The 13,926-nt window shown below is 47.5% G+C and overlaps 2 protein-coding genes across 2 annotated transcripts; one reads left to right on the forward strand and one right to left on the reverse strand.

The window, feature by feature from the left end:
* Positions 1-483: 483 nt before the first annotated feature.
* On the forward strand, positions 484-10,251 carry LOC119127164 (protein HIRA). The gene is made up of 24 exons (XM_037258958.1): positions 484-677; positions 1,645-1,707; positions 1,779-1,889; positions 2,426-2,516; positions 2,782-2,876; positions 3,024-3,119; positions 3,254-3,414; positions 3,833-4,000; positions 4,312-4,425; positions 4,612-4,682; positions 4,802-4,907; positions 5,011-5,229; positions 5,293-5,378; positions 5,537-5,911; positions 6,204-6,429; positions 6,531-6,656; positions 6,737-6,885; positions 6,969-7,130; positions 7,426-7,484; positions 7,564-7,669; positions 7,750-7,872; positions 7,969-8,132; positions 8,547-8,635; positions 8,931-10,251. The coding sequence occupies exons 1-24, from the start codon at positions 641-643 to the stop codon at positions 9,045-9,047; spliced, it is 3,114 nt and encodes a 1,037-aa protein (XP_037114853.1). The 5' UTR covers positions 484-640; the 3' UTR covers positions 9,048-10,251.
* A 285-nt stretch (positions 10,252-10,536) lies between these two features.
* Positions 10,537-13,678, reverse strand: nudt12 (nudix (nucleoside diphosphate linked moiety X)-type motif 12). Its single transcript, XM_037259094.1, has 8 exons — positions 13,557-13,678; positions 12,862-13,059; positions 12,374-12,635; positions 11,934-12,204; positions 11,543-11,710; positions 11,338-11,451; positions 11,078-11,277; positions 10,537-11,011 (listed from the first exon to the last, which is right to left on the reverse strand). Exons 2-8 carry the CDS (start codon positions 13,056-13,058, stop codon positions 10,883-10,885), a joined length of 1,341 nt encoding a protein of 446 aa, XP_037114989.1. The 5' UTR covers position 13,059; positions 13,557-13,678; the 3' UTR covers positions 10,537-10,882.
* Positions 13,679-13,926: the final 248 nt, after the last annotated feature.

Below are 13,926 nucleotides of genomic sequence, written 5' to 3' on the forward strand. Positions count from 1 at the left end.
AAATTAATTGCATTATTATTTCAATATTTAAATCTCGTGGTGCACGTACTACTTTACATTTTTGTGCAATACCGTCAAATTAAAGTTTAATTACTTTTTTGGAGGGGTGCATTGTTGGCCTAAAATGGTAACTAAATATGGTGTTTTAAAAGTATAGACCTAAATTGATCATGAAAACGCAGTTGATTTGCACATAACCGATAACGATCACACGTTCAAATTTAGTTTCCGCTGAGACGTCATTTAAACTTTCAAAACAAAAGTCAATATTTAAGGCATAGCTTTTGTACCCGTTATTGGTGGTAAATGTGACGCGTAACGATATTTAAATACATATTATTAATCTAAATATGGTAAAAGCATTATTGTATTTGTCTTTGTCCTTGGCAGAGCAATAGTTAGTAATTTATGTTGAAAGATCTACGACTTTACTTCCTATTTGGCAGCTCGACGCGCAGTATAGACTTCCGGTCCTGCGTAGTGTTACCTCGTCTGTCGTCCGGTCCGCTTCGGCGGGGATGCTGCAAGAAGCGATGGAGTTGAAGCCCCCCAAAAACACTCGAGCGTCTGCCGGAGTTTGAGAGATAAAAGGCGGGCGCCGAGCCGAATAAGGAACGATAATATTGATAAGATTTTTACGATGAAGCTGCTGAAGCCGAGCTGGGTGAGCCACAACGGTAAGCAAGCGAATCTCATGGATCAAGTTGAGGCTTTTGTTGTTGTCGTCGGCAGAAGCTCCCGAGGGGAGTGATGGCGAGGGGGGCACCGAAACGTCCACACCCGGCGTCTTTTCATGTTGAAACTAGAGGGTAGTTTTTTGTCACTATGGTCCTCCCTCAAACTCAAATGTTTGCTAATCCCAGCTACCCGACTAACCCTCTGCCGGCTAGCTTTAGAAGTTAGCCAATACAGCTAACTGCTGTCACTTTGCTAAGTTAGCCATTAGCATGCTTAACGGCTGACACGTTTGGGCCGTTTTCTGTTCGAAAGCCTTCATCTGTGTGTCATGGACACGGAGAGTTTCGGCTCCTTGAATTAGGGGGTTCTCAATGAAGCTTCAAGTACACGTGACTTACCCCCACACCCCCAACAAAGACATCATGGATTGTATTTTACCTGGTGAAGGCAGGACTTCATATCAATTAGTGTGCAACAAAACCCCTTCACAACATCTGTAGACGAGTAACATTCTCTCTACTTGACAACTAGTCTAGTACAGTTTATTGTTAGTTTTTCAATCTGCTGTCCCAGCTGATGCATCTATAGCTGGTTCAAACAAGGCATATGGAGGGATAATTATGTTTGTGTTATTGCCAATGTTTTGTGATCTCTTCTGTCGTATTATTATTTTATGTGATATGTTCTGTGAAGCGCTTTGTTACAGCGACAGCTGTTGTGAAAGTGTGTGGAAATTGGACATTTTTGTTGACATTTTGTTGAAGCAAAGCGATCTTCGGATAATTGAGACAACCCAAGTTTTACTGCTGATTACTAAAACATGTTTTTTGTGACAAGTCTTGTTTTTTTATTTATTTGTAGTTTCTGTTTTCATAGTCATGAAATATGAGCTTTAAAAAAATCAGTCAGAATTCTTTAAATTGGCTGTTCACCATTTAAAAAATGTGTGTGTTTTTTTTTTGACAGGCAAACCCATCTTTTCTGTTGACATTCACCCGGATGGAACCAAATTTGCAACCGGCGGGCAAGGTAACGTGTCAAACACACACCAGGATAAGTCAAATCGAGGATTGGCGTAATAAATTGTTTGTGATCTTCAGGGGAGGATTCGGGGAAGGTGATGATTTGGAACATGGCGCCTGTCCTCCGTGAGGAAGATGAGAAAAATGAGAATGTTCCCAAAATGCTTTGCCAGATGGACAATCATCTAGGTAATATTCTTATGAAAACACTCGAAGTAGACGGCCTCAACTTCTCAACAAGTTGCATTAATGTTAGTCATTCTCTGCAGGGTTAGGGAAATATGATAAATAGTATTGCTGCATTGTCCGTCTAAAGTGTTGTGCACTGTTCGCGTTCAAAGCAACTGCCGTTTACAAGGTTCCAACATTGCAACGTCAATGCTAGTTCTTTAGCATGTCTATGGCAGTTTGTATTGTGTATTAGCATTATGCTATCTGACTTTCATGAGGTAGTTATGCAGTGGTTTCAATACATGTGTAATTGTCTTTGCCTAAAGTTTAGTTTGACGGTAAACATTTTGTATGTCAGATTTTTGCTCGCAAGTCAAAGCGAAAAAAATCAGTCGAGCAATGGCTCATATCTCGAAAAACACGTCAGACGGGTCGCTTGTTAGTCCGTGTACTAGTGTACACAAGCAAATCTTTTAATTATTTAAGAGTACACTTCCTGTTAGGAAGCTTTTTTTATTTTTTTAAATACAACTTCAAATCTTATTTGTGTTCAGCATGTGTGAACTGCGTGCGCTGGTCCAACAACGGCCTGTACCTTGCATCGGGAGGGGATGACAAGCTGGTGATGGTGTGGAAACGAGCTGCGTATGTACACACACACACACACACACACACACACACACACACGCATGCATAACTTAATATCGCTATGTGCTAGCTGCTTTTTAAAAATTAAACGATTAGCTTAATCAGTTGTAGAGTAAAATTTAATAATGACGACCCAAAGTGGACAACAAAAATAGCTGCATGCTGCTGCGTTCATCTGATTTTTTTTCATCTGGATAATTGGTAGTATAATTGATTCTAAAAAAAATCTTAACCCTGGTATTGATGCACTCTTGCTGTTAAGGTTCATCGGTCCGAGTACGGTGTTTGGCTCAAGCAGCAAACTGGCCAACGTGGAGCAGTGGAGATGTGTCACCATTCTGAGGAACCACACTGGAGGTAACACAAGCACACGCAAAGCCACAACATTGTACTGGAGAAGTAAGCGTTTTCTTCAGGCACTTGAGCCGCCACTGTTTGTATACAAGGCATTTAAAAAGTCTATCTTTTATATCATTATTATGTTGATGTTTGCTGTGTGTGTAGATGTGATGGACGTGGCCTGGTCTCCTCACGACGTGTGGCTGGCGTCATGCAGCGTGGACAACACCATCGTCATCTGGAACGCACGCAAATTCCCTGGTAAAATCCAGTGTCCGTTCACCACCGCCAGTCTCAAAACCACAGTTTGTCAAAAGCAACCACTGAAGTGTGATCGAAGGGGCCTCAAAAAGTTCCTAAAAGGTCCGACCGCGTGGGCTCGGTTGATTCCTCAGAAATGGTGATGTGCCTGCGGGGCCACACGGGCCTGGTCAAGGGCCTGACGTGGGACCCGGTGGGCAAGTACATCGCTTCGCAGGCTGACGACCACAGCCTGAAAGTGTGGAGGACGGTAGACTGGCAGATGGAGGCCAACATCACCAAGCCTTTCAGCGAGGTAGGCGGCGGGAAGATGATGAGTATTATGCTGTTCAAGGGTTTTCCTGGCACAAAAAAATGAGAAAAGGAAAAAAAAAAACAAATACAACAAACAAAGGCCCAGGGACTCAATTTGATGCTGATGCACAAACGTCACTCACCAGGCCTGGCCCCCCTTTTTAAAGCCAGACACGTTTCAAGTCACCGCTGCAAAGTGCAAGATGACCCCAAAGCAGACAAAATCAAAAGCTGCACCTCATACGAATGTTTTTTGTTGGTGGTGTTGATTCTACAAATATTGAAGAGCTGCAACATGAACTCATTCGTTGCCAGCCCGGTTAAAATTGATCTTTGACGTTCATCGCCGTCAATGGCAGTGAATGAGTTAAAAGAAAAACATGTCAGCACATTTGTCTCCTTCCTGTTCTTTGTGCCAGTGCGGCGGGACCACGCACGTCCTGCGTCTGTCGTGGTCGCCTGACGGCCAGTACCTGGTGTCTGCACACGCTATGAACAACTCGGGACCCACGGCGCAGATCGTGGAGCGGGACGGCTGGAAGACCAACATGGACTTTGTGGGCCACAGGAAAGCCGTCACGGTGGTGGTGAGTATCGCCACACATGTGGCCGAACACAAATCAGTGCGCTTGTCTTGCTCATCAGAAGCCAACGCTAGTCATTGCTCAGCTTTTAGTCTTTTATTGCACTCGGAAATGGCGGATCTGCAGCGAGCATAGTTGCTCCAGTGCAGGGAAGTGTCGAGGCAAACGTTATTTGTACGCTAGACTTTAAACGAGCCACCTTTTATAGCGTGTTCTCTTGCAAAACATCAGTGTCCACACACACCTTTCCCCCCCCCAACCTCTCTATGTGTTTGCGTTTAAGCACATTTTTCTTTGTGTGCGTGTGTGTGTAGAAATTTAACCCAAAGATCTTCAAGAAGAAGCAGAAGAACGGCGGCTCTTCGAAGCCCAGTTGTCCCTACTGCTGCTGCGCTGTGGGCAGCAAAGACCGCTCGCTCTCCGTCTGGGTCGGTAAAGGTTTTTGATAACGACTCATTTTATTGTCAAGTATTTATAACGACTTTGATCATTTGGAATAGTATTAAATTGATAGATCATCGTCTATAATCTGAGCCGTCTCAATTATAATCAAGATCAGTTTACCTCTCCATTTTCCTTCGTCGTCGCTAACAGCATTTCTTCTTCATGTTCAGCTGACCTCTCTTAAGCGCCCCCTGGTGGTCATCCACGATTTGTTTGACAAATCCATCATGGACATTTCCTGGTGAGTTTTCCAAAAAGATTGATCGATTGATACATTTCGACATCATATTTACGATGCCGTGCACTTGTGTTTTCAGTTCCCTTCATTGGTTCTTTGTTCTGTGTATGTGTATGTTGAAGGACTCTGACGGGTTTGGGCATGTTGGTGTGTTCCATGGATGGTACCGTGGCCTACTTGGACTTCTCACTGGACGAACTAGGAGACCCGCTCACTGAGGAGGAGAAGGTCCGACACCCGGGCGCCAGCGACCATCAATCACAACCGCCCCGCCACCAACACCAATCCTGCAGAACCCAAACCCAATGAATAAACATCTTCTCTTTTTCAGAACACCATCCACCAGAACATCTACGGCAAGAGCCTGGCTATTACCAACACGCAGGAGCCGCAGCTAGCCACCACCATCATCGAGAACCCGGAGATGCTCAAGTACCAGCAGGAGAGGCAGAGCTCGGCCCAGAACAACTGCACAGTGGCCAGTGCGGATTCCTCGGCCCCTAAGCTCAACAGTGTCATGAACGGGGAGTCTCTGGAGGACATCAGGAAGGTGAGCGCAAAGGTTTTGGCCTACCACAGGTCAGTCTTCACTGACTTCCTGATGTTCTTGCAGAACCTGCTGAAGAAGCAGGTGGAGACCCGAACCGCCGACGGCAGACGACGGATCACACCGCTGTGTATCGCTCAACTGGACACTGGGTAAGGAGCGCTGTGCTGAGCTGCGCTATGGCATAAGCAGGCAGCTTGTTCTCGTTGAGTCCAAACCGTAGTATCCACAGTCTTGCTTCTTTATTGCCAAACTTGTTATCAAAATCACGATGAGCTGCACAGTATTGATTGTCTCCCTTCTTCGTCAGGGACTTCTCCCCGGCGCTCTTCAACAGCGTTCCCATCTTGCCGTCCTCCTTGTCCAACCAGCTGGCCCCTCAACTCAGCACCGACTCTAGCCAAGGACAGGCGGTGGCAGCGGCTCCCTCGCAGGGAGGGCTGCGGACCAACCTGGACACCGAGCTCGCCCCGCTTCCGCCGCCCGCCAACGCGGCTGCCAAGGGACTGGAGGACACCAAGGACCAGGTCCTCCCATCCAGCGTCAAGGCCAGTCTTCTGCTGACGTCCGCCTCCAAGATGGAACCTATGAAGGCCTTGGACTCCAGGTTCACAGAAAGATCCAAGACCACGCCGGGCGTCCCCGCCGCCATCTCCTCCACTGCCGGCCTGCCGCCGCTCGACAGGTGATTAGAGTCACGTGTCCTGACAAGAGAAAATTCAGGTCGGCCAAACACACGTTTAAACATCTGCCACAAACAATCAGGGCTAAAAACATCTTACAACCTGATGCTTCCAAATAAATGTCTGACAAAGGAGATTTGATTGACATGGATTGTAATGTTAGTTAGTTTCTGTCTTTGATGTTGTGAGGTTTTCTGGAACACAAAAAATAGCCTGATGTAGGTGCGTTTTTCAGCGAGTTGTAAATTGAAATTGCATTTTCTAATAACTTTGCTGTCCCGATGGCCCTTTCAGGTCCAAAGATGTGGCGGCGTCCGTGCTGAAGGACACAAAGGCCAAAGAGGACACCAGCAGCGACAGCGAGGACAAGATGGCCGCCATCAACAAAAACCTGACCTTGTGTAAACGCAAACCTGAGCCCCTGATGTTGGACGCCGCCGAGGTGGTGGAGAAGCGCAAGAAGGGACGGCCTCGGAAGGACAAAATGGCGCCGCCCATCTTCAGCCAGGCGTTCATGCAGGTTAAAAATAAAAAAGCAGTGGGAAAATGACAAGGTATACCTCATGGCATATTGGTCCATATTTAACTAGCCCTTTTTTTTTTTTTATGTGTCCGTTTTAGTTAATTCCTCCCCCCGAGCGGGAGCCCGTCAGGGCGGCGGCGGTGGTGGTGACTGCGCAAACTCCAGCACCAGCGGCTGTCCTCAAGCTGCCGACACCCAGCGTCCAGAAGTCCTTCAGCTTGCAGGTGACAACAGGACAGAAAAAAAGACACACAAGCAAGGACGGGTTAATGATGCGTTTGTGCGCACATGTGTGTGCACACAGGTGAGCATGGAGCCGGCGGTCTTTCTGGAGGTGGAGAACGAGGTGACGTCGGCGGCGGGCTCCAGGCTCAGCCAGCTGCGATGCTCCCGAGACGGCCGTGAGTGGAACACGTTGTTGCCCAGCTCCGTGGTGGCCGCCGCGGGGAGCAGGTGAGCCTCAAGCCCCACCCCTCTTTGACCAATGGAGTCCCAGGATGTCACGTGACCGCATTCCTCTCGGTTCTCCTCCTCAGTGACGTGCTGGCCGTGGCGTGCCGAGACGGGATGTTGTCGGTGTTCTCGTCGTGCGGCCGCCGCCTGCTGCCGTCCATCCAGTTGCCATCGCCCGTGTCCGCCCTCAACTGCTCGGCCCACTTCGTCATGGCGCTGACTGCCGGGGCCACGCTGTCCGTGTGGTCAGTTCACAGTGCGACAATGTCATGTGCTTGACGGCGAGGTTGTGCGGTTGACGGGAACTTTGAGTCTGTGTGACTGGAAATTGAGTGATGTCACGAGGTTAAGTCTGTGAGTGGTTTTCATTTGATTGACATCTTTCATGTTGCAAGGTTGATCTCATGGTTTATGAGGTCTTTTGGTAGCATCAGATTTTTTTATTTTTTTTAAATGTTGATGTCAAGTGTTATATTAATTGCATGTGGTTGTCTTGAAAAGATTGATGATGTCATTGACCTGTTTTGTGCTGACCTGCAGGGACGTCCAGAAGCAGAAGGCTTTGGTCAAAAACGAGTCCCTAGCGACCATTTTGTCTGGTGAGACCGGCCACTTCCCGTTTCCTGCCTGGCACGCGATGCAAAGCAGACATTTCGCGACACATTTTTGTGCGTGCAGGTTCAGAGGTGACTGTGTCTCAGTCTTTGCTGACTCAGCGGGGCGTCCCCGTTATCGGTCTGTCCAACGGCAAGTCCTTCTGCTTCAGCTTGTCTCTGGAGACGTGGTGAGACATAAACAAACTAACTCTGGAGCTAACTAACTCCTCCCCTCAGCCCGACTGACTCATCGGCATGTCATGTTCAGGACGCTGATCGCGGATCAAGGAGATTGTCTGGTCCAGTGCGCCGACTTCAGGAGCTGCCTCCCTACCCAGGATGCGCCTGGCTCCTCTGGGCCTCTGGCCACCATGCAGGGACGCAACCTCAAGTAAGAAGCATGACCAAAAGTACTGGGACGAATGGTGAAGAAGGGGCAAAAAACAACAATCTAGTGACTCTCTTCTTTGTTCTTGTCTTGGGGCAGCGCCGGCCGCATGGCGTCCCGTCTGTCGTCCGCCCCGCACCACCTTCAGCAGAGCATGACTTTGGCCTTCCTGGAGAACCAGCTGGCGGCAGCTCTCACGCTGCAGTCGGCGCCCGAGTATCGCTACTGGCTGCTCATCTATGCACGCTTCCTCGTCAACGAAGGTCAGCAAGCGTTTCGGTTAGCTACGAACACCGGGCGGGGCAAGGGACCATTTTAAGTCTCATTGTGCCCAACTATGGGTTAAATAGTACCACTGCCCAGTGGGCTCCTCGGGAGAGGAATGGGCTAAGGGAGTCAACCCCGACAGAAAATCAATTTCCCTTTGGGTTAGCGTCAGGAAGGGCATCCGGCTGTAAAAAGTTTTGCTCCAACAATTCTCAGTATGGCTAGAGACGGCCATATCGAGAACCCAGTCCAACCCAGCGGTGCCTGGAAAGCGGACTTTAAAATGATGATGATTGTGCCCATTTCCATCGGACTTGCTCATCATTACTCACAGATTTAAATGGTCCACAGGTCATCAAATGAAAGGCGAAATTCTGAACATGACGTTATCTCCTCGGTTCTCTTTTTAGGTTCTGAGTTTCGGCTTCGAGAACTTTGTAAGGAGCTTCTGGGTCCTGTTCACAAGTCTACTGCGACAGCCTGGGAGGCCACCACACTGGTAGGAAGGCCACAGCAGGGACTTGGTCATCTTCAGCCTCATTGTCTCGGAAATTATTTCACATTTTCACAAAGGAAATTCCAAAATTAGGACATATTTGAAACACTGAAATCCTTCTCACACCTTTCTTGCAAAGCATTCCACCTTCACAGCTCTCATTCGACATTTCTACCTTTCAACATTTCAGTTTACCTTCACGCAATTTCCACCGAAATTGTCTTGTCTTGTTTTTCGTTAAGGTTACATGTTGTCAATGTGATATGAAGTTGTGATTTCGCTGATTGTTTGCCTTCAGGGTTTGCGAAAGCGGGAGTTGTTACAGGAAGTCCTGCCCGTCATCGGAGAAAACCTGCGATTCCAAAGACTGTTCACAGAGTACCAGGACCAGCTGGAGCAGCTGCGCAGCAAATAACACAAACACACACACACACAAAGTTTTGCGCCTGGCTCACTCCTCAGCTTGGACTTTCCACACGGAGCGAGGCTCTCCGGCGTCGACACCACGCTAACAGGTGACCTTGGAGCTTGTTGTCTTGTCCAATCGGCGCTTTGCTGGAGCCCTCCTCGTCCGCATCTATGCACCAATCATGAGCGTGAGTGCAACTTGCTCGAACCAAAGCGATGCCTTCAAGTGTGTTTAAAAAAAAAAAAAAAAAAAAAAAAAAATTCACACTCCTGCCAGTCCAGCGCTTTTACAACCCTTAAGAAGACTCTTGGGATTTTTTTGTTTTTTTGTTGTTTTCTGTCAGCAAACCACCTGAGCAGAACCTTTTTCCAAAGTAGTCAATCGTAGTTCTTGCCCGCCGACAACTCCTGAGTCCAAAACTAGTGGACTCATCCGTTCCAGGTGCGACTGCATCTCCATAGGAATCACTTTCGAGTCGGAGGGAACGCAGGTAAAAGCATCTTGGCACAGCGCGAAGGAGCTCATGCCAGATGTAAAGGGAACGCATCAGGTGCGAGCACGTCCACACTGGAGAGTCCAAGTCAGATTTTGGGGTCTTTAAGATGTGTGAATAATTTCATACCAAATGTGAACGTGTCCATATTAAGATGCGATTAATTGCACAAATGGTGCGAAGGTCTCGAACTTGTCCCTTACAAGTGTGAACGTGTCCCGCTGTGAATGTTTGCACACCGGGTGTGTGTCTAATTGGAAAGATGTTAATGGGTCCAAAAGAAGGTATTCATGCCAAGTAAGAACTCTTCAATATGAGTTGTGAAGGTGTTTGTGCCTGGTGTGATGTTCTGATATTTGCCCGAAGCCCCTTTTTAAAAAGTCAAAGGAAATCACCGTACAGTCGAGCAGTAGAAATCGCTGTGCTTTTATTGCTGAATTCCAGCGTGCGCACAAGTCATGGCCGAAAGAAGTAAACTGCCATTGACTGGCAACCAGTCCAGGTTGTACCTCACCAAGGACAGGCACGCTGAAAAAATGAACAAAAGAAAAAAAAAAAAAAAAAAAGGCCTCCTGTTTTAGAGGAGCCGAGTCATCCCGACCTACTTTGTTTGGTGTCAACCATGAATTGACTTGTTTTGATGGGTCAGTGAAGATGTGACCAGCAATGATGACTGCTGGTGCACTTCTGTAAATAACATCAACAAAAGCAACTTGACAAGACTCCTTTCCTTATTTCTCATCTGTCCGTCTGTGTGCAGGCTACAACAATGGCACCAGCTTGCTTTGTTGTGTAGTTTGCACGTGTGTGTGTGTGTTTCTAAGGTTTTTTTTGTGTGCGTGTTGACAGAACGAGTCCTTTTTAAATGTTTATATTTTTTCTGTATTTGGAACAAGAGAACTGAAATACTGCTTGAAATTAAACATTTGTTTTTTTCTACTTTCTGGTGCTTTCATATATTAGACCTGGAACTAAAGCATTGCAGTTTTTTTTGTGGGCAACTGTCATTTTTTGGGCTCAAGCCAAAGGGAATGATAATATTCCTTTCGTTCCATCTTGAATCCAATGAGCGATTTTGAAGTGAGTGCCTTTTAACGCAGCTCTTGCCACCATTTTTTGGGCATCTCACGTAAATCATAAATTGCTCTTTGCAGCAGGGCTTGGTTCCGCACTAGAATCCATTGAGGGAATTTCCACAATTTCTGGTTGGTTAACCAGCAATTCTTCAGGCTTGACAGTGGAACAACTTTTATTTGGAGGTAAACAAATCATTTTATTAATTTTGTCGAATGACTGTTGAAATGTTTTCTGCTGATTCCGTGGTCCCACAGTATTTTGAGTCCAAAGTTCATAGATTGGCGGCTTTGCTGATCCAGTGTCGCAGGAGCTGGTGAGCAATGGTCTGCTTGGGCGGTAGGATGAGACCTGACGGGACGGGACCCAGGCGGGATTCTCCACCCAGCAGCGCCTCCATCACCTGGCCGCAGGACACAAGACAACAAAGGATAAGGGGAAATTGACAATTTGGTATTTGTTGCTTTACCTCTTGCCGCGGAAACCATCTGGCCTCCTCTATCTCGCTGCGGTCCACGCTGATGTCTGTCGTCACGGCGACGCAATGGCAGCCAATCATAAGCTGCGAGGGCATGGGCCACGGCTGACAGGAAATGTAGCGAACGGCACCCACTCGCACGCCGCTCTCCTCGCACACCTCGCGCCGCGCCGCTGCCTCCAGCGTCTCACCTGACGTTACTTACTGTCACTGTTTGTGTGTGAAATGTGTGAAACTTTGTGCAAGCTTACCGGGTTCTACGAAGCCGGCCAGGCAGGAGAACATTCCGGCCGGGAAGACGCTTTTCCGGCCCAGGAGACACTGGTTTCCTCCCGGGTGGACCACCAGCATGATGACCACGGGGTCTGGAAGGAACAAGGAGTTAAAGTGACTTGAGTGTAAGTGCGCATCAGTGTAATTGGTGTGTTTGTAATATACGTGTGTGTGCGTGCGTACCAGTGCGCGGGTAGCATGTGTTGTGTACCCCCCTGTTGCTGGGGCACTGTTGCTGACAGCAGCGCCTCTTGTGTCCTCCTTCCTCAGAGACGGTGGCACTTCCGCACGTGGAGCAGAAAGCGTAGCGTCGGTGCCATGCCAGCAGGGCGCGGGCCGGAGCCAGCACGCCTGAAACAGCCAGAAGAGAAGTCGTCATCGTCGAAGGTGTCATTATGAATCCCAACGAGACTCCCTGCTGTAATATAATTGGCTGCTACATCCGCCAAGCTGCACTATGATTGGCTGCGGCATTCAGGTACGACATCCAACTTAATACGATAAGAGTAAACCACGAAAAATAAGAAACCATGATCACAGGAAGCAAAAGAATGCACCCGTGCGTCATCCTCACCGGCGTCCTCGTCACTGAGGTTTAGCAGGTCCCGGTGCGGCGATGAGGCAAATGAGCACTTGCGCTCCCCGTGCAGGCAGCGAGCAAGCAGTGCCGCCCCGTCCTCGCCGCTGCTGATGGCAAACCAGGCCGGGAGCTCCTCCAATGCGTGTTCCGATCCCGTCGTGCTGCTCCTCCTTTTTTCCACGCCAAGGAAGACCAGAAGAGAGTCGGGCTCCTCCAGGAGATCTTTGATGGCCTCGTAGCCCAAACGACACAGATGTTGCACACCCTTGAGGAAATTCCGGAGCAGGGAAAACCAAATTATAAACAAGCAAGTCAAAACAGTTAAAAAACAATTGTAAAATTACAAACAAATCAAAAAGTCAAGAGTCAAATCAAGAAGTCAAGGAGACCCAAATCCAGAATGGAGTCAGTCAAACCAAGAAGGAAGTTGCAACCTGCTGGTCATGGTGCAGCATGGGGCTGAGGTCTGAGAAGAGCAAGAACACGGAGCCCGGATGCTTCTTCCTGTCCTCCAGCCACGCGGCGTCAGTACGCTTGGCGCTCAGACGGTCCAGAGGCTCGCCCCCAAAGTAGTTCTCCAACCCGACGCCATCTCCGTCTTCTTCTCCCAGTAAGACCGAGACATGCTGGTGACCCCAGAACTTGGCCACGTCAGACGCACTCTGGCCGCTACTGTTCACCCGACTCCTGTCGCATCTCCAAACAACATGAAGAAGCAGAGGTTCTTTAAATGGCGGTGGGTCTCATTTAGAACGCTTCATTCCGAACACAGCCAGAGGGTGTGCACACGCATCACAAGTCAAATTAATGGTGGAAAATGCTTGGAAATGATTCATCTTGGCTTCATTTTTGTAAATCACAAACACCTAGCATTTGAGCAAGGGTGTGTCGACTTTTTCTAATCACTGTAAGTTTTGTTTACCCGTGTCGAAGTAGTGTTTGGACCACGGCAGTGTGTCCGCTTCTCGATGCGAGCATGAGGGCCGTCCATCCTCTCGAGTCCGTCTGCTCCAGCAGAGACGGGACGGCGGACAGCAGGGACGTCACCTCGGCTTCGTTGCCGCGAGACGACGCGTCCAGGAACTTTGCCACAACTTCCTCCTTTGGCGCGCCTGACATCCTGCGGGGAGAAAATACAGTAAGTACAACAAGCACACACTCAAAATATTGAAATTCTGCATTGACAGATTCTGATTCTGAATTTTTTTTTTTACCTTAGATGTTGCATTTTCATTTCATTCATTAAATTCATTCATTTTCATTTATATTGATCTAAAATGACATTTTATGTAACTTTATTCGACAGTATGATTATAAACCAATGTAAAATACATTATAAGATAATATAAATAAATATCTATGGACGTTTTACCAAATTTGTATAGTGAGACCAGAAGTTGGTACGTTGTTACAAGCACATTAAGGTAATATATCAAAAATAATAACGAATATTCTGACAGACATTTTATAACTTTTCGAGGTGAAGCTGTAAGAAATGTTCATGTGCTGCACCAAAGAAGGCTAAGCTAACTAGCTCGCTGTCATCGCGCTAAGAGGCTATGGCGAACTGAGTGTGTTGAAGCAAAATTAATATTGTATGAAGGATATTAATGTTACCGATTTGTGAAGAAAATCACCTGAAACCGGTCGGCGAACAAGTTTACGTCCGCTCTGTTAGTGCATAAGTGACGCAAGGGTAAGATGCGTTCAAGTGTACATCCATTAGTCCGTCCTTTTAATATTTATTTGACTTCGTCTCAAGTACGAAGAATGGTGGTATTGTACGAGGAGACCTGAACGCATCGTCATTAACTGGGTTTTGGACGGTATGGAGAGTTTTATAAGAATCGCATTGCAATTGTTTTGTCATTCAAAATAATGTTATGGGAGGAATGAGAGTTCTGGAGAAAAATATAATGGAATCATTTATGTAGCACGAGTCGAATGTTTAAAAGATTTACTTAAAAGATTCGACAACTAGACATTG

The sequence above is a fragment of the Syngnathus acus genome, chromosome 9 (assembly GCF_901709675.1).
Source record: "Syngnathus acus chromosome 9, fSynAcu1.2, whole genome shotgun sequence".
Classification (NCBI taxonomy): domain Eukaryota; kingdom Metazoa; phylum Chordata; class Actinopteri; order Syngnathiformes; family Syngnathidae; genus Syngnathus; species Syngnathus acus.